General features: G+C 44.5%; 2 protein-coding genes across 4 annotated transcripts in view; both read left to right on the top strand.

Moving 5' to 3' along the window:
- The window catches only part of BLM (BLM RecQ like helicase), a 144,378-nt gene that overhangs the window by 3,976 nt on the left and 122,187 nt on the right, over positions 1–18,215 (top strand). For 2 of the 3 annotated variants that reach the window (XM_085896578.1, XM_085896583.1), the window contains exons 2-5: positions 11,129–11,184; positions 11,265–11,367; positions 11,576–11,665; positions 11,902–12,033. In XM_085896578.1, the coding sequence (XP_085752704.1) occupies positions 11,974–12,033 (60 nt within the window). In that variant the 5' untranslated portion in view covers positions 11,129–11,184; positions 11,265–11,367; positions 11,576–11,665; positions 11,902–11,973. The remainder of the gene's footprint in view (positions 1–11,128; positions 11,185–11,264; positions 11,368–11,575; positions 11,666–11,901; positions 12,034–18,215) is intronic. The other variant, XM_085896579.1, reaches the window with a different exon arrangement.
- BLVRB (biliverdin reductase B) lies at positions 6,671–11,673 on the top strand. The gene is made up of 4 exons (XM_085893819.1): positions 6,671–6,746; positions 11,129–11,184; positions 11,265–11,367; positions 11,576–11,673. The coding sequence occupies exons 1-4, from the start codon at positions 6,671–6,673 to the stop codon at positions 11,671–11,673; spliced, it is 333 nt and encodes a 110-aa protein (XP_085749945.1).

The raw sequence follows: 18,215 nt of genomic DNA, 5'->3' as shown, positions 1-18,215 counted from the left end.
TCTCACCTCCATCTCTTTACTCCACCTCCTCAAATCCTCAACTGCCTTCTTCCCCTCTCTTGTCCCCCTCTCCCCCAGCACCACAGAGCCTTTTCTCCTCCTCATTCGGCCCCCTCTCCTTGCTATTCTGCAATCCCCCACACTCTTTCAACAACCCTCCTTACCTCCCCCCCCCTCCTCCCCTGTCCCTCCCTCCCCCTCCCCCCACCCCCTGCACCCAAAGCCTCCTCCCCGACCTCTTCATTAAAAGTATGGACCTCAAATATCCGGGGCCTTCGCTCAAACCTTTCAGATCTTTCCATACAGGTTGCCACTGATAAACCAGACATAATCTGCCTAACAGAAACTTTCCTCCCCCAAGACGTGTCTGACTCCCAAGTATCTCTCCCTGGTTACTCCCTCCTCCGGTTTGACAGACCTGAGCCTCGCCCTGGTGGAGTAGTTGCTCTCTTCATCAAAGACTCTATTCCTCACTCTCCATGCACTGCCCTCACTCCCGCACACCCCCAGGAATACCTCTGGCTACGGCTTCCCCTCCACTCCCACCTCAACCAATGGGGCATTTATTGTACACGCATGCAGTCAAAGAAGCAATGGGGTGGGGGATGGGGACAGGACACGAGCAAAAAGACCTACAGCCGTTGTCTATTATCATTTACATGCACTTATAACAATTCTCTACTAAAGGACAAGGCACCACAGACTTCCATGCAAAACCCCAGAAAAGAAAAGGCCCGGGCTCATAAGCCTTTAATATTTACTCGGAGCCAGGACAACCGAAGGGACTCCGGGAGACCGAGCAGGCTACCTGCCACCCTCTTGGTGACTCGCTGGGCGACCCTGGATGTCTCTGTCCGAACTCGTCTCGACTCCAACAACGCCTTCAACGGTGCCTCCCACGGCGAACCGGCTGGCGACTCCTCTCCGGCTCCGACTCAACCAACTCCAACGACGCCTTCAAATGCTCCCGCTCTCCACACCGGTTCCACTGATGTACTCACCAATTCTCTCACATCCGCCTCTCAACTGCCTTCTCGGCGTTCCGATGCGGCCCTTTATCGCCCCGGGGCATTCGCCCCTACCCCTCTCCTCCCGGCACGCGGGGCAAAATCTCTGGGATCTCCGGTGGGGACGTGCTTACGCCTTTTTATGAGGGCCCCGCCCCAACCGTCATTTTGGTTTACCCGTTCTGAGGGATATCGGGGCGGGAGTTGCTGAGATGCTGTTGTGGTGGTGGAGGTGGCGCTTTGGTGGGGATGGCGTGGAGGTGGCATGGTGTAGTGGTGATGGCGTGGTTCTTGAGATGTCGTTATTTGTTTGAAAGAGATGTTGGCGGTTGTGGAGAAGGTGGTGAGGTTATGTTGTTCAAAATAAAGATAGAAAAGAATAATACTACCTCAAGATTCACAGCCCAGCACACGAATAAATCCCTTTAGACATTGGTGGGGAAATCTAACCTGGACACGCACTTATCGACATTACTGATCTCTGGGGAACCTGAATGGTGTTCTGTGAATTTCCACAACCGTAACAGTATATTCAACAGCCTCTTCGTCCAAGTGACTCCGAGTTCTGCTGCAATTATCATCTTTGTACAAACCTTATTAATGCCTGGTGCTCTTCCCTTCTTCATCCTTTTCAATGCCGTCGACACTTCCTCCTCTATGATCTCCACCAACTACACTTTCCCCTCTACATAACACGGTAGCGCCAACAAACCGTTTCTTCCTTCCCAGGTCAACATCTTTGAAATATCCTTCCCACACCTTCAATACTCTCCCCCTCTGTCACTAGCCTCCCGCCACTATCCTTAATCTCAGCCCCCCCCCCTCTTCATGTCCTTACCATCCTCATCGCTGTCACGAGCCAATTTATATATCATCTTCCTCCCACCATCTTCTTCCAACATGTTGCACACCTCCTCTTCCATATTATTCCTCACCTTATCCACAGCTCTCCTTGCTGCTTTCTTCTTCTGCCCATCCATATGCAGCAACTCCGCATCTGGCTGACCCCCCCCCCCCATCCTTGATCTTCTCTTTTTCTTTTCCAAATCTCCTTCTTTTCACCAACTGCCTTCGCTACCTCCTCTGTCCACCTTACCTGGTTTCTACCCATCAATGATGCACCTTTTCCTGACGTCCTTCCACACAAAACTTCTGCAATTCCCCCAAAACGCTTCTCCATACTTCTTCCACTCCTCCTCGAAACTTTATACTTCTTCGCTACGTTGCTCATACCTCGCCCTCAACCTCTCCTTGCACTCTATGGAGATTTTTCCCCTCCACTTCCCCCACCTAATAATTTTCTGACCCCTGCTCTTAACCTCCCTCCTTTTCTCCATCCGTATCACAAACACCACAGGCTTGTGCTGGGTGGTAACATGCTCTCCCACCACGAGCTTACAATCCTTAACCCTCCACAACTGTCACTTCCTTACCATCACCAAACCCAGTTTTGTTCTATGTTGTCCACTCCTCTTGGTAATCTTGTGGCTTTCCCGCTTTTGAATGAATTAATCAGCTATGGCCATCCCATTCCTCACCACCAGCTCCACAAGCTCTTGACACACTCTATTCATCGTTTCCCAACCAAATTTACCAACACATTCCTCTTCACCCGGCTCCACGACTCACACATGTGCGTGAAAGTCCCCTGCAATGCAAAGCATCATAACCAGCTAAAGCCATTCCCATCATCCTCTCTAGCGCATCCCTGAATTTCTGCTTCTCCACACCAGTCCTTCCCATTTGTGGCCCATATACCGACATAACACACACCATTTGTCTCTGTTTCATCACCCATGCCTTAACTATCCATCTCTGCAAACTTTCCACTCTGACCACCTGCTTGCTGATCTCTTCCAATACCATTATTCCCACGCCATTACCTCTTTCATCTCCATCTGCGTGCAACAGCTTGTATCCTTCTCCCAACCTCCTCGCCCTGTCCCCTTTCCATTTCGTCTCCTGCACACACATTTCCAACCTCCTTCTCTGCATCATATCCACCTCCTTGAGGACCCTCCCGCCCCCAGTCCTCCCCCCCCACCTTGATCCCACATTAAAGGTACATAGGCGAACCTCGCTTCTGAAACACTGCCCACCTGGCAGAGCTAGTACCATCAGTTTGGGATACTCTGGTCATCAATCAGCAGTGCTGCCCAGGCTGACCTGCTGGACCCACTACCCCAGCCTGTTATCATCTTGTGTGTGCACGTGCACACACCCCACTCTGCACTCACTCTCCACCTCCCCACCTCAACCTCCTATTACGATTCATACTATCTCATCAAAATGATTCTACATAGAATAACAGTGAAGATGGAAACAAAATAATATCTGAAATACATTTTCTACCGGTCATACGATAAACACCACCCAGAGATAAACACCATCCAGACATGTCCGGAGACAAACGCCGTCAGGACACGTCCAGAGATAACCACCATCTGGACACGTCCAGAGTATTTTGACGTCCACGGGACTTGAACAGTCCGCCAACGTAGAATGAGCCGAAACGATGGAGGTGGTTTATTTTTTTATAACCCAAAGATGGCGGTTTTAATCGCTCTACCGCAAACGGGACGAGGAAGGTGGCATGAGTCGCTTTTCACTGAGTTAATAACGTTTATTTCTATAACCAGAAATAATAAGACTCGGCAAGAGGAGGGATCCGGGACGATTCGACGGGATGGTGGTATGGGTTCGGGCGTGGGGAAAACACAAACAATTCCAATGGATATACAAATCTCAAACCCTCTAAGGCGCCAGGTACACACACACACACACACACACACACACACACACACACACACACACACACACACACACACACACACACACACACACGCACACACACACACACACACAAAACGTAGCTGGTCCTGGTGGTCAGGCTGGCCCGTGGTGTGGACGCAACAGTCCCTGGATTGGCGTCGGACGAGCTGGCGTTGCGCTCGTCAGGGGCAGGAGACACCGTGGTGCTATCAACCTCCTGGTGTCGGCGCAAGTCCGCTCACAGCCGCCAGGGAGCCAGTTCTGGCGCCAAGTTGCGAGCAGGAGAGGGAGGCAGGTCTGCCCGCCGTTCGACCCCGTACTCCGAACCAGCAGAACCCCAGAGCCAACCGAGGTGAGGCACGAGGCACAGCAAGGCCACGAGACACGATGAAGAACACGATCGAATCAGCGCAACAAAACAGCACGCTCCCAGCACAACAACCTCCACCAAAACGGTTTTTCTTTATCGATCTTCTTCCTCCCACCCCTTTTCCCCGAACAGAACCTTTTTATCCTCGAGTCCTCGTCACTTCCAATCGAGGCGTTTTATTGGCCCTCCGCCGTCGCCTTCCGCCAATCGTGATCACGGGGCGGAGCCATCCGCAGCACTGTGCTGTGACATCACGGCCAGCCTCCAGGGAATACTAACAGGGTTTACGCAGACACACTTACCCTATCCCGTCTCCCTATCTAATTACGTGACAATTATCATTTCCCCCTTGAAGAAATGGACATTTACTAGACAACTTATCACCACTGAATTGCTACTTATTACATCGAGATCCTGGTAAACTCGAACAGCATGGCATACCTAATTAAACATCCTAATTACCCTTTGAATGCATACCCCCCCTCAGACATAACAGTATCAAATAATGTGCGAATACAACTCTGGACGTTTATAAGCACTACTTTGCAGTGGAAATGTGATAAGCTCTAGATCTCATTACCTGAACCAAATTTCAAAATTTGAAATGTGGAATTGAACTTGGCAGCAGTGTTTAATATGACTACACTGGCCTGGCAAGCGATTAGCGATCGCAAACATGTGCGGAAACTAAATAAAGCCACAAACACTTGGAGACACCCGGCGTGTCAAACAATGTCCGAATTGGACAAATGAACACTTTTTTTTCGCAGTCAGAACTGCTGCTTAGGTCAATTCTGCAGTTTAAATTTTGAAATTCATCTCAGGTTAAGAGATTCTAGAGGTTATTGCATGTATGGAAACGAAATAAAAGTACAAACATTTGCGTCTCCGGGCATTTATAACCATTGTGATGTATCCAGCGATTCAAAGGTGTGAAGATGAGGCATTCGATGATGTGAGTGAGGAAAGTGAAAAAAACATTTGAGCACTTTATCATTAAAAAACCGTTGCGGCCTGTTCAAAATCAAGGCATTGTTGAGCAGGCCCCCCAAAAATGGCAAATTAAGACCACAGCAGGCTGACAGAGGGCTGACTCGGGGGCTGTCCAAGGATGACACCTTGATAAAGGATATAATTAAATATGACTGTTAATTATTTTTAAAAGGGGTGTTTTGATTTACCCAAACACCCAATTTTCATTTATGCACTCCCTTGGAGTCCCCTGAGTATGCATGCAAAGTTTGGGGCCGTTAGGTTTCATGGTTTTGGAGTTATGGAGGAGACGCACTGAAACACACACACACACACACACACACACACACACACACACACACACACACACACACACACACATTAGTCCTTTTTTTTAAGGGCCAAATGCATGGGGTTAGTATCGTCATCTCTATTCTGATCCTTATTCTAAATTGTGACGCCAGAAATGTGCTTTTTCATCAAATATCCACGATCTACAGCTCGGCAAAAGGGGTTTATCAACTTATGGGACACCCTGTATATAGTGGACCAATGTGGCAAGACTTCATATTTGGATAGTTTACTCTTCCCCTGGTCTGTTGTTCTTGCTGTTTTGTATGCAGCCTGTGGCTGCTGGTTGTTGTATCATTTCCTGGAAGTGCGGCTGTGCTGCTGATGCAGTGTGCCTGTTACCAGTAAGCTGGTACTCATTTTTCCGACCTCAGAAGGATGACAAACTAAGTCAACCCACCTGGTGTTATTTTAATGACACGACAGGAGCGTAAACTCAAGACCCTAAGATCTTAAACCAGCCACCTTAACCGTTAAGGCAACACCAGGCTTCCCCCGGTCTATAACCTGGTAATATCGCACTGAAGTGATATATTTACCTGTGCTCTTACATTGACAAGGTTGTAATACCGGTGTATTGAGCCACCGCTGTCTCTTTGGCTTCGCAGGATTTATTTTATCTATAGTTTATTTTCGGTGCCAATACACCACACAAAGAGAACTTCAAACTCAACCTCAACACTTCTTGTAGTTTCTTACCAACCCATGGACTGCTGGGGTTGTAGGTATGATGCCCTTCACAACTTTTTGAGTTTCGCTTTATGATTTTGCCGGGACCGTAATCATAAGACTAAAAAAACGAAACTGTTATTAGCATTTAAAACTGTACAACCTTTTACTCGGACACTGTGTCCAATTTGAAGGTAATATTCCCTTTCGCTGAGAGCGTCGAATCAACAACGATTGATCGATCTCGACGAGCAGTTCTCTCGTAGACCATCTTTACTCGGCTTTCTTAAAATGCTCTTGGATTACTTTATTTTGTTGTGTACATGTCTGTTCTTGCTTCATATGTGTCTGTTATTGAGTGTGTTTGTTAAGCGCTGTGTCATGGTGATCACGCAATGCTGCCGGTGGCGAAAGACCCGAGTGCCGGGGAGAAGATAGGCGTTCAAGCCATTAAACTGAGCCTTTTCCTCACTGACAGCTTGGAGACACATATTCTAAAGACTGGGGAGAATCGGTTTTACATCCCGACATGTCCAAAAAAGTGCTGATCTTTGGTGCGACTGGAATGACCGGAGGGGTCACGCTGCGCCAGGCAGTAGCGGCAGGTCAGAAATGCTTCTCTTAACTCTATCACCTTTACACGCACATATCGAGCCCACCCATGAAGGGAATAACACAACTGTATTGCAATCACTTACTCGAACTGCTTATTTGCTCGTTTTCCCCCCATCAGCTATGAAATTGTTTTCCTTGCACTGCTTTGTCGGAAACATGACACAAATCTTTTGGTGGAATTGCCTTTTGCGTGTGAATCATTTTCCTTGCACATCTCTGTAAAACGTGAATAAAACATGATGGCTAATACTGTATAAATAATACGTTAAAACCCAGAGGACAGCATTTTTAATTGAGTCAGCAATTAAACCAGGATACAATCCCAGAATTAAAAATTTATTAAACCAGGATACAATCCGAGAATTAAAATTTATTAAACATATTAAAAATTTATTAAACCAAGATACAATCCTCAAATTATAATTTATCAAACCAGGATACAATCCTCGAATGAAAAATTTTATGAAACATTAAACTTTTTTATATCAAACCAAGATACAATCCTCGAATTAAAATTTATTAAACATGGAAAAAAATGTATCAAACCAAGATACAATCCTCAAATTAAAATTTATTAAACATTAAAAAATATTTCTTAAACCAAGATACAATCCTCGAATTAAAATTTCTGAAACATATTAAAAATTTATTAAACATTAAAATGAAATTATTAAACCAAGATACAATCCTAGAATTAAAATTGGTTAAACATTAAAAAAAAAATTATGAAATCAAGATACAATCCGAGAATGAAAAATTTATTCAACAATTTAAAAATTTATTAAACCAGGATACAATCCGAAAATTAAAAATTTATGAAACATTAAAAAAAATATTTAACCAAGATACAATCGTAGAATTAAAAATTTATTAAACATATTCAAAATATATTAAACCAGGATACAATCCTACAATTAAGAATTTATTAAACATAATAAAAATTTATTAAACCAGGATACAATCCTAGAATTCAAAATTTATTAAACCAGGATACAGCCCCGGAATAAAAAAATTATTAAACATTAAAAATAAATTATTTAACCAAGATAGAATCCTAGAATTAAAAATTTATTAAACATATTAAAAATTTATTAAACCAGAATACAATCCTAGCACCAGTACCACAGCTACTTGCACCACCTGAGCCTCAGCAAATCTTCTGTTTCTGAGGAGCTACAAAAATGGTCTCAAGAACAGAAATTTCAAACAGAACACGAAACATTGATCCAATCAAAATGATGACCAGTTATTAGTTGGCACTCATTTTTGTCATCTTTACTTTGATTGTTGTCTTTTGATCCATATTGGCACAGCCATAGGACTAACACCAAAAGAGAGATGGAAGATAGAACTAGAAGACAAGAAAGATGTAATACAGCAGACCCTCCCTGTTCATGGGGGTTGTGTTCTTGAAAAACCCCACGTTGGGCAAAACAGCGATGCGTAAAGTTATATTAAGACCTTATGGGAAAAATAGGGTTGGGGAACCAAGACTAAAATTTGTCGAATTATTTGACTAAACTCGTAAAAATGAAAAACACTTAAAATTGTACTTACTTTTGATGATGATAACGATTTTGGAGGGCGTTGGAGGTTATTGAGATGACGTCGACATCCCTGGCTTAGGGTCATCAGAGTTAACAGACTTTGTGAAGAAGGAGGTGATCTTTGTCGCTCGAGTCAAAAAAAAATCACGAACTCGTTCTGTCTCTTAGTTCCTTCCTTGGTTCATTATTTATTTCTTCCTTTCTCATTACCTCCCAATTGAACCAACATTACTCAAACTTGAATTAATTTGCTTCTTATGTTAAATGCTTTGAATAACATTTTATGTTTCATTTGCCTTATTTCACTAAAATCCAACATGTTCTTCTTATTCATAACTATTTACTGTCACGAATACCCCACAATGTAATTAGAAGATGAGGGAAAACGAAATCGCATGATATCACATGATATCATAGTAAATCATGTGATATCAAACAAAATCGCATGATATCACGTGATAACAGTCCGTGCGGCACGATATCGAAAGAGCAACTGCGCCTGCGATGGAGGGCGGCATGGGCCTGTGTGGTGGGATGAGACGGAGACGCGGGATTGTGTATTCCTCCGAGCCAGACCGCGATAGAGTGAGAGACCCTTGTCGCGATCGGCACATTTTACCACAATAATTCAACCGCGACAGAGCAAAACCGCGATACAGAAACCCATGTTTGGGGTGGGCCTACTGTAAATGCCTGGTTGATGAAACTTCCTTTTGTAAAAGATGTGCAAACCCAACTGGGAAACAAAGTCAGTATTTTTACCCCATGCACACAAAGTGATAAGCAGGGTTAAGCAATACATTTACTTTCTGTCTGTCTGTCTACAAATGTTGGTTTATGATTGAGGAACAACTCATTTAAATAATTGAATGTTCTATTTTGAACACGAATCGGAACATAGTCAGAACACGAACATGTAGCTTAACAGTACTTTGGCTCTGAATTTGGCAAATTGTATGGAATCTCATTCCGATCGTGTATACACACACACAGAGAGGAGCGAGGTAATCCTTAGGACAATTCACAGGCCGGCGTTTGTGTGTTTGGGATGCTACTCTTACAGTTCTACACCAATTACATCCACACTTGCAACATTGGATCAGCATGACCCCAATTAATGTATAGGGGTGTGTTTATCTTTGCCGGTGGTTCTGGGGGGGGGGCTGAGGGGTATAAATACGCAAATATGTAAATGTGTATCGTGTATCGCTGCCTTCAGGTTTTCCCTGGTATTGCAAGTCTTCACCATTTACAGAACAGTGTTCCTGTCTCCATGCTTTCCAGTGCAGTTGAATTGTAAGCAGTAGGTATGTTTTTGCTTCATGGACGTCACACAGGGCTTTTTTTTTTGGGGGGGGGGTTGCCTACAAAGATAAAGAGTTAGTTGCCTATACACCGCCCAAATATAGGTATGCGTCAGAAGAACGTGTTGCATGCTTGGAACAAGATCACCCTTAGGGCGGGTACATACTCTTGTCATTGTTTTAATCTGTCTGCCTGCCTGGCAGTCAAACAAAATTGAGAAACATTCCAAACAGGAAACTTACTGTTTTTTAAGGATGTCATAAAGGACACAAACAACAGGCATGAAGAACTCATGAAATGTGTGAGATAGGGTGATGTAAAAGAGACTGCATCAACGCTGCTCTAAAACCCGGAATTAATTTTTCATATGACGTCTCCAATCTTTGTTTTATTTAAATTTACCCTTGTTAACCCCACCCCAATCCCTCCTCCTTCCAAATTTCCAGTTTTCCCTCCTTGGAGTTTCCTCCTGTATCCATCTTGTCCACCCAAAGCATGCTCTCCTGACCATCATTCCTCCCCACTCCTATTGTTTGTCCAAATCTCACTCTATCTCTGCCTTCAACTCTGCTGTTGGTGTTTCCCCCTCCCTCAACCCTCCATCATACCTGTTATTCCTGATCCGTTCAGTTTACTGGGTCTTCCTCGAGCCTCACCTATGTATACAAAAAACAATATTTAATCGAATACCTGAACACTTTACAGAGTGGCCACAATGTCTTGTCACCCCAAGTAAAAATTGACATTGTCTTTTGTCATCTCAGCTGACAACACTGAAGGGTTCTACAAGTTACACCAGATACGTTTTCAGTACTCTTACTTTATTACCCATTTTACAGCTTATGATGTACAAGCCTTAAGGGTCCAGTGGATATGTTTGTGATCCGCCATTGTCATTACAGATCATCGTTTTGCACCACATCTCCTGTGGAACAGCTTGCGGACCATTTGTGGGGAGATACGATTAAAAGGAAGTCCCACTGCTTGTTTAAGGTCATCGGTGGTTTTGTAGGGCTGCTGTGCAACAATCTCTTAGATGAAGCCCCAAAGTGATTCTTGGCAGAATCGTTCCTGGAAGTCGACGTGCACCTCTTCCATCGTTTTCCCCTTTTCTGCACATTCGTGAACACAGACACCGACAACAATCCATTGTTCAATGGCGTAATTGTTTGTGTCGCCCATGGTTACGTTCAATCTGAATTTTAAAAAAGGGAAAAAGGAAACGAACGAACACTCTGCACACAAGAGTCAATGTCAATTATTACAACGGGTGACATGATATTGTGGCCACGCTGTAGAACACAAATCACCTTCTTGCCACTTCCACAAACCTCTAATTTTGCAGAACTTGTACATGTTATATAAGGTGGTGTGTGAGACTGCATCGACGGGCCTAAACTTTTGGAAATTTTTCATACAATCTTTAAAATCATGATTTTATTTGAATTGAATTATATACTTAAGCAATGCTGACACATTTATGTATGAAATATCGAGATGACTCTTAATATGTTGTGCAGGTCATGAAGTGACTGCATTTGTCCGAAACCCTGAGCTGTTGCCTTCTGACCTGCAGGTTGGTCACTAATTTCTCACTTCTCTTTGTTTTCCTGAATTACTTTGGCTGGAAATTTTGACCGTGTTTGGGGAATGCAGGTACGCGGTGTTAAAGGAGACGTGCTTGACACAGAAGCGGTCGAGGCTGCAGTCAAAGATCAAGATGTTGTTATCATCGCGTTGGGAACTCGTAATGACCTCAGTAGGTTTCTTACCTTCACCACTTGTCATAATGGTACACCAGTAAACTCTTTTGGTGTGGAATTATTGCATGAAGAGGAAATTATCTCAAGATTTGAGAAATCATACCGAGGAATTATTTGTGTTCGTATTGTTGTGAGAAAAAGACATGGGGCATTGTAGTTACACTGCCAGGTAGATGAATTTCCATCACGTGTCCACATGGACAGGCCCAACGACCATGATGTCTGAAGGAACGCACAACATCACGGAAGCCATGAAGGTCCACGGAGTTCATCGTGTCATCGCTTGCCTCTCTTGTGGGTGACCTTTAACTTCATGAACTTGTGTCGGACTGTCTTTAACATTTGGCTAATAGGCACAGATCAAACCCACCAGCCTCATCACACGATGATTACTCATGGTTCACATTATAGATTTTCTTAAAACAACCATGTTACCTGATATTATTTTCTTATCAATATTCTATATCAATTGATATTATCAATAGAAGGAGCATTTATTAATGATGACTTGCTACTTGCTGTGTGCACAGCATTCTTGTTCTGGGAGACGAATCTTGTGCCGCCACAGTTCCAACCATTGACCGAGGACCACAGACGCATGTATGAGGTTCTGCGCCTTTCTGGTCTGCAGTATGTTGCCATCATGCCTCCACACATCGATGGTACTTTTGCTTACAGTGCTCTTCTGGTCTGAAAGGTCATTGACATTAAAGCATTACTCCCGGGAACATTGTTCATAGGTCATAAAAAGTGATTTAAGTAGACTCATTAACGTAAATGTAGTCTTTAAAATAATTACAAAATATAACAATAATAATAATAAAATATTCATATGATTCAGATATTTTTTTGAATATACAAATCAAACTTCCAGTTCAGGCATTGGCGCATGTGGACGACAGGTCGGCGAGCTCTCCGACCAGTTCTTCTAAGCTAAGTTCCCTCGACCATTTACATTGTGTTTTGCTGTTTCGTTTTTATTTGTTTTGCTCTTCGTGTGTTTTTATTGTTCTTTCTGTCCCAAACAGTATCCTGCGGTGTTCAATTGTGTACTTCATTTATCAAGTTCAGTCAGGTCTACCTGTGATACTCGAGTGTACTTCCCCTCTGTCTTCTGCCTCATTTTCACTTCTTTGTTCCAGTTATTGTTACTTCTGAACCCTCAGCTCAATCCTTTTCCCCTATTTCCTCAAAAATTAAAACAAAATATCTTTCCGTCACCCAGAAAAAAATAACACATTCGGGGAAATAAGCAAACAGGGGTCGTGGGTTTGTATTTATACAGGTTGTAGTTGTGTTCAGAACAGTTTTAGTGGGTATTTATGTTAGTTTATTGAAAGAAGCAGGGGGAGGCCGAGTGTTAAGTTTGGTGTTTCAGTCACTTGGGGCCTTGGGAATATGGTGGTGAAAAAGGGTATAAATAGAGAGCGAAGGAGAAGGGAAGAGTTCTTAAAATGTGATAGTTGCTCAATGTGGGCCACATCAACAATAGGGGAAGCAGAGGGTTCTTACTGTTGTAGGAAGTGTGAGGAAATCGTCCACTTGAGGAAGGTTATTACCGGGTTGAAGGAACACATCGATAATTTGCAGCAAGTAGCAGAATATGAGAAATTTGTAGATAATAGTTGGTTGCAGTTGTGGAGTGAGGTTGCTGAGGATATTGGCGGTGGTGATGGTGCAGCGAGTGCAGGCGGTGGTGATGGCGCAGCGGGTGAGGTAGTGGTGTAGGTGCAGTGGTTGCAGGCAGTGGTGGAGGTGTACTAGGTGCAGGTAGTGGTGGAGGTGCAGCAATATAAATTGGTAGACATGAGGTATGGGAGACAGTTTTTGTGGGTGATGAGATTATTAAATATGGAGATTCTTCATTGTGCAGGAAGGATTGTAGACATAGAATTCTGTGTAGTTTTGAATCAGCAGGAGTTGGGGACATTGAAGGAAGGGGAAACGACATCCTACCGGGTCATGGTAGAAAGAAGTTGGTTGTGGTACACCTCGGAGCAAATTATTTTGGGAAAGTTTACTCAGAGATTTTGAAAAATAGATACAGGATATTGAGTAAGCGGCTGAAAGCAAAGGGTTGTGAGGTCATGTTTTCTGGGATTCTCCCAAGATTAGGAAACAATATAGCAATGATGAGCAGAAGGATAGACCACAACCAATGGCTGGAAGAACGGTGTAGGGAGGAAGGTTTTACATTTAGGAAGCGGTGGGAATCATTTAGTGGACAAAGGGAGTGTTTCCGGAATGAATGCCGTATGTTAAATAGAAAGGGGGCAGCAAGGTTTTCAGTGGGAATTGAGGAAGGAATTCAGGCTTTTTTTAGATTAGCGGAGGGTGGAGAAGCTATTGAGGAAGAAACTGATGATGTAAATGTGATTAGTAAGGCCAGGCAGGAAAATAGAATTTCAGGAAGGGAAACGTTAAATATATTCTACACCAATGGCAGGAGTTTAAATAATAAGATGGAAGAGCTTGAAGCCAAAGTAGATAGCGAGGAGTACGATATAGTTGCAGTGAGTGAGACATGGTTAAAGGAGAGTAACTGGAGTACAAGATTATAAGGCTACAAGGTGTATCGGTGTGATTTGGAAGGAGAGAATAGGAGGAGCAATCTAGGTAAAGGACAGCATTGCATCAAGAGAAAGGAATGACATTAAGGAAGGAATAAATGTTGAGGATTCTGTGTGGGTAGAGAATAGAGATTGTCAAAACAATAAGATACTGGTAGGATGCTTTTATGGTTATCCGGGTGGGAAGGAAGAGTAGTAAGGAGGAGTACATGAAGAATTCAAAATGGCATGTGGTAAGGGAAGTGTATTGATCATGGGGGATTTTAACTTGCCAGGGATAGATTGGGTCCAGGAACAGGGAAAGAGCAGAGCAGATGAGGATTTCCTAGTTTTAGTCCAGGATTGCTTTTTACCCAGTGTGTAGATAAGCCCACGAGGGGGAGTGCAGTGTTAGGTTAGGTTAGGTTTGGGAGCATGCGCCGTGTTGTGGGTACATAAAATGTGCGCGTTGCTGTGTTTACTTTCCGCTGGTACTTTACGGTAGCCGGAGTGCAAATCGTGCCACCAACCCACTCGAAAAAGTATCCCAACTGCAAAAGGACGTCCGCAGACACAGTTGGGCACCACATATGGATGGCCGTTGGCTCACGAGGAGCTCTTCCGCCCTTTGGAAAAGTAGTGGCACTAAAAACAGTGGATAAGTTTAACTTGTAATTAGATAGGTACCTGGAAGTTATGGATGTAGAGGAGTATAGGGATGTTGATAGGACTTTTAGGTAGTTTGAGTATTGATGGGTGATTGTGTGCATGTATACAGAGTGCTGTTGGTGGGGGTCTCCTCAAGGGAGGTTGTGTGGTTGATGTTGTTTGTAGTTTTTTTTGGACCCAAGACCATCTGCGCCCATGTCCCCTCCCCTGGAAAGAGGGGAAAAAAATACAAAAACTACAAAAAACCCCCACAAAAAACACTCAATAATAATAATAATAATAATAATAATAATAATAATAATAATAAAACATTTTGCATTTTTATTGTTTTGATCAAGTGTTGAGAAGTCGGAGCGGTGTTGATGTGGTGCAGGCATGATATGCCGAATGGCCTCCACATGCGTCTGATTTCCTTGTGTGTAAACCCAGGGTAGACAGCTTTGAGGCGAGTGTGCATACCTCCAGTCCATCGTGCCAGCTCTGTCAGCCTATTCATGTGATAGACAATTCATATTAATGAGAGTATACACAGTAGTTATGAAAATGATGTTTAAATTTGATATAATTTGATGTACATTTTTACCTTGCAGATAAGCATCCTCTGACAGGGACTTACAAGGTTACGGTTGGAGGTCGAGGTGGTCGCATGATCTCCAAGCATGACCTCGCCCATTTCTTTGTTCGATGTATAACAGACATGAGCTTTGATGGACAATCCGTCTCTGTTTCAGGTTCTTACTGACCACCTGAGTGCTGCTTCCTTCCTCATAATCTCTCAGAAAAGCCAAACCTTTTGTTATTGTGTAGACTGTACAGCAAAAGCATCCACTGTGAGGAATACAATCACTTCATTTATGACATGAAATAAAAAGGACTATTCGAGAGAATCACCATTACCATTGCATTTTGTACAGTATTATATCGTTGCGCGATTCATTCCTGTTTCCTCGTATGAATCCGGTGAGTCGTCTCAATGTGACCGTAACGGTCAGCTGAGTCAGCAGTCCTGGGCCGGAAGTCCTTTCCAATTCCGATACCGTATAGGTGGGACCATCGAATCAGTCATGCGTGATGCTAATTGATACCAGTGTCCAATTAGGCTGAGCGAAGCCGAAAGGTGCATGATACAGTCTGGATATATGGCACTAGTAGCAATAGCCAATTAACCCTCAACGAGCTTACTGTTTGCGAAACTGTGGGATTTTTTGTATGGAAGAGGATGTGATGCGACTGATTGAGAATCTCGATGTCAACTCAAATGGTCAGCTCCGTTGGAAAGGCTGGATAACAGATGAGTTTGAGATGCCAGTCGCAGTATGACAAGGCTGTCCATTGTCCCCTATACTCTTCAGCCTCTACAACAAATGTCTCATGCGGGAGTGGTATGAACGCACATCACACCTAAGGGCACCAAATGTAAATGGTATCTCCGTGAAGGAGATCAGATCCGCCAATGATTTAGTAATGACGGCGCGATGCAGAGCTGACGCAGAAGAGATGCTTACTATCCTGGACGACATGTCAGATATGCATGGGCTAGTCATCCATCCTGGCAAGACAGAATACGTGGTTGTCCAGCCAACAATGGATGGCAACATGATTGCATACCGCTTGATATCAATACCCTGCGTCACATCTTCTAAGTACCTGGGCATGTTGATTAACCACATTCTAGATTACAGTAAGAAGGTGTGAATGCGGATAGGTATGGGTAAATCCATCCTCCGGCAGTGTAAATACCTGCATTCCAGCCGTGTCGGCCGAGAAACAAAGGCACAGCTTGCACAGGCACTAATCATGTTAAGAGTATTGTACAGTGCCACCACATTGTCGTTGAAGGCAACTCGATGGCTTCGGCCGAACCATCTGGCGACACCTGCTCAACATCAAGCGGCACGACCGTGTTACAAACTCGAGTCTAATGGAGATGATTGGCGACCGATGGTGCCTCAGCAGTAGCAATGTGATGGAATGCAAGGCAGCATGGCTGGGCCATGTGATTCGGTATGGTGGACTGGCAGCAGCTGTTATGGATAGATTTCCGGAGGGATGTCGTCATTCGGTTGGACGACCAAAGATGCGATGGATTGATGACATCTGAGAGTGGTCAGGGTGAAATATCACTGAACTCAAAGTGGCAACACTGGAAAGACGGATTGTGTCGAAAGCGGGGGCAGTAGGTCCAGTGGTGTGAAATTTTACGAGGTGACCACGGGCTTATGCCTATGTTGAATGATGATGATGATGATGATGATGATGATGAAGGGCTTTCCTAATAACCACAAAGTGACCGCAATGACCCAAATTCACCCCGAGACCAGGTATCTACACTAATTAATGTCAGTGTGTGTCCGTCAGTCAGTCCTCCTCCATATCTCCAAAACCTTGAAACCGAGTGATCCATGCATACTAAGGGAACTCTAAGGAAGTGCGTGAATGAAAATTGGGTGTTTGGTTCAAGCTTCGAAAACTCTTCAAGCTTCGATGACGATACAGTGGCTCTGTTCTCCATGGGGGCATTTCTGGAGAGAGGAAGGCAAAATAAATTAGATGATTACAAAAAAAAATGTTTTCAGTTGTCACAAAGCGATGAATATCCGCATCACAGCAGGATAGAAGAGAGGTATGCATGTTCCATCAAAACTGTCTCACCTGGGTTCGTATCCCGACTCAGCTATAAACGGTCATCTTGGTGTTTCACAGGCAGTGTGATTCATCAATGTGTGTGCCATCTCTCGGATGGACGTTAAACTGGACATCTCATCTGCAAGAATCCCCCCTCTTCTCTCTCACCCTTCTCACTCTCCTCTCCTCCCTCCTCACTCTCCTCTCCCCCTCCTCGCTCTCCCCTCTCCCTCTCTCCCCCTCCATTCTCTCTCTCCCTCACTCACCCCTCTCCCTCTCCCACCCTCTCTCACCCCTCTCCCTCCCTCTCTCACCCCTTTCCCTCTATCACCACTCTCCCTCTATCACCCCTCTCCCTCTCCCACCCTCTCTCACCCCTCTCCCTCCCTCTCTCACCCCTTTCCCTCAATCACCACTCTCCCTCTATCACCCCTCTCCCTCTATCACCCCTTTCCCTCTATCACCACTCTCCCTCTATCACCCCTTTCCCTCTATCACCCCTTTCCCTCTATCACCACTCTCCCTCTCCCACCCTCTCTCACCCCTCTCCCTCCCTCTCTCACCCCTCTCCCTCCCTCTCTCACCCCTTTCCCTCAATCACCCCTCTCCCTCTATCACCCCTCTCCCTCTATCACCACTCTCCCTCTATCACCACTCTCCCTCTATCACCACTCTCCCTCTATCACCCCTCTCCCTCTATCACCCCTCTCCCTCTATCACCCTTTCCCTCTATCACCCCTTTCCCTCAATCACTCCTCTTCCTCTATCACCCCTCTCCCTCTATCACCACTCTCCCTCTATCACCACTCTCCCTCTATCACCCCTCTCCCTCTATCACCCTTTCCCTCTATCACCCCTTTCCCTCTATCACCCCTTTCCCTCTATCACCCCTCTCCCTCTATCACCCCTCTCCCTCTATCACCCCTTTCCCTCTATCACCCATCTCCCTCTATCACCCTTTCCCTCTATCACCCCTCTCCCTCCTCCCCTACCCCCCCCTC

The sequence above is a fragment of the Eptatretus burgeri genome, chromosome 9 (assembly GCF_056783735.1).
Source record: "Eptatretus burgeri isolate ZD-2024b chromosome 9, Ebu_testis_v1, whole genome shotgun sequence".
In the NCBI taxonomy this organism is placed as follows: Eukaryota; Metazoa; Chordata; class Myxini; order Myxiniformes; family Myxinidae; genus Eptatretus; species Eptatretus burgeri.
Note: the sequence above shows the minus strand (reverse complement) of the source record. Positions and strands in the feature narration are given on the sequence as shown.